At 44.6% G+C, this 2,123-nt stretch overlaps 1 protein-coding gene across 1 annotated transcript; it reads right to left on the bottom strand.

Annotated features, from left to right (window-relative positions):
* Positions 1-260: 260 nt before the first annotated feature.
* LOC139869306 (uncharacterized) lies at positions 261-971 on the bottom strand. Its single transcript, XM_071857618.1, has one exon. The coding sequence runs from the start codon at positions 969-971 to the stop codon at positions 261-263; it is 711 nt and encodes a 236-aa protein (XP_071713719.1).
* Positions 972-2,123: the final 1,152 nt, after the last annotated feature.

Consider the following 2,123-nt stretch of genomic DNA (forward strand, 5'->3'; position numbering starts at 1 on the left):
ACTATGTCGATAACACATTTACAAAACGACCATGGCGAGGTGATAGGTATCATGGGATGTTGAGGCGCCCTACTAACTGGCTCATGCAATTGACATTCTTGGCAAATCCTTATCCTTTCGGCCGTGTCAGCATACATTCTCGGCTAATAATAACCTAGCCGCTTGATCCTCTCAGTGGCTGTCCTGAATCTGGAGTGAAACCCGTAGGACCCCTTATGAATCTCATCAATGATCGTTGCGGCTTCCTTGGGTTCCACGCATCACAGGGTCGCGCCTAGATAGGACTTTCGGTACAGGACGTCTCCTCGTAGTTTATAGTTTGGCGCTTTCACTCTGATCTTCATTGCTTCTTTCTCATTTTCTGGCAGGGATCCAGTTCGAAGGTATTCTATGATATCCGTCATCCAAGTCTTTTCCTCTTCTTCAACTGATGCAACCGTTATCTCAGGCTCGGTAGATTTCTTGAAAATGTGTTCTACTAACACCTTCTTTTTTAAATGATTAAATGTAAGAGCCACCATTTTACTGAGTACATTTACTTGTTTGTTTTGACTTCTCTGTATTTGACTGATCTTAAAATCGGTAAACGCATCTGCCGAGGAGTGAACCGGAGCCAAATACGACTGCATAGATTTGTCGTTAGCGTCAAACATGCCATTTATCTGGTTAGCGACCAATTGTGAGTCTATATAATCTTGTAGCTTCTTCACTCCTATTTCCTTGGCAATTCGCATTCCTGCTAGTAGCGCTTTGTATTCTGCCTCATTGTTTGTTATTTTAAAATTAAATCGCAGTGCATACGTTTGCTCTTCTTGATGCGGGCCCGTGAGGATTAAACCTGCTCCGTTTCCCTCAGAGCTTGCCGCGCCGTTGGTATATAGCTCCCACAATTCAGGAGAGGGTGTGGGGAGTTGTTCAGGATCGCAAATTTTTGGCATATCAGCGGCTGTCTCGACCAGATAGTCGGCCATTACCTGGCCCTTAATGGCGTTCCTAGCGCAATACGCGATTTCGTGCTCGCCTAGCTCTATTGCCCATTATTCCAATCTCCTCGATATTTCTGGCCTATAGAGCAGTTTCCGAATAGGTTAGTCAGTGAGCACCGTAATCGGGTGCGCTTGAAAATACCTGCGTAGGCAGCGGGCGGTGACGACGAGCGCATATACCAATTTTTCTATGGGGAGGTAATTTAACTCACTTCCCGATAGTGCTTTGCTAACGAAATATATGGGCATTTGGGCGTCTCCTCGCTCAGCTATAAGGACTGAACAAACAGCCTCTTTAGAGATAGCGAGGTAAAGTATCAAGGTTTCGCCTGCGATGGGTGCCGTCAGTGTTGGGAGATTTTTGAGGAGCGCCTTCATTTCTTGGAATGCTTTCTCTACCTCATCAGTCCACTTGAAGTCTAATTTTTTGGCGCAATCTTTCAACATGTGAAAGAATGGAAGCGACTTTTCTGTAGCCTTAGATAAGAATCGCGTCAGCGCTGCTAGTTTCCCATTGAGGCTTTGGACTTACTTTTTTGTTCTGGGAGAGGGAATTTTTCATTGCTTCTATTTTCTTTGGATTCGCCTTGATTCCCCGTGGAGTCACTATGTACCCCAAAAAGTTTCCTTCATCTTCCCCAAAGCTACACTTTGCGGGTTTAAGCTTGATATTGATGCTTCTGAATGTGTTAAATGTTTCTTGGATGTCGACCGGCAACTGTTCCTCACTGTTGCTTTTGATAACAAGATCGTCAACGTACGCCTCTAAATTGCGCCCAATTTTTTTAGAGAATGCGGTATCTATGGTGCGCTGATATGTAGCACCTGCGTTCTTCAATCCGAAGGGCATCTTGGTATAACAGTATATCCATTGGTCCATGTGGAAAACAATCTTCTCTTCATCCTCCTCCGCCATTTATATTTGGTGGTATCCCTTGTAAGCATCCAAGAAACACTTAAACTTGAAGCCAGCGGGTGATTCAACCTTCCAGTCTATCTCTGGTAATGGGTAGTTATCTTGGGACACGCTTTGTTAATATCCTTAAAATCGATGCAGAGTCGCCATGTCCCATCAAACTTCGCCACCAAGACAGGGTTGGCTACCCATGTCTGGTATTTTACTTTGCAAAGGATGTT

This window comes from Rutidosis leptorrhynchoides, chromosome 9 (genome assembly GCF_046630445.1).
Source record: "Rutidosis leptorrhynchoides isolate AG116_Rl617_1_P2 chromosome 9, CSIRO_AGI_Rlap_v1, whole genome shotgun sequence".
In the NCBI taxonomy this organism is placed as follows: domain Eukaryota; kingdom Viridiplantae; phylum Streptophyta; class Magnoliopsida; order Asterales; family Asteraceae; genus Rutidosis; species Rutidosis leptorrhynchoides.

What these genes read in the sequence shown, in the direction of transcription:
- LOC139869306 (XM_071857618.1), bottom strand. Translation starts at nt 971, where the DNA reads ATGGCCGACTATCTGGTCGAGACAGCCGCTGATATGCCAAAAATTTGC.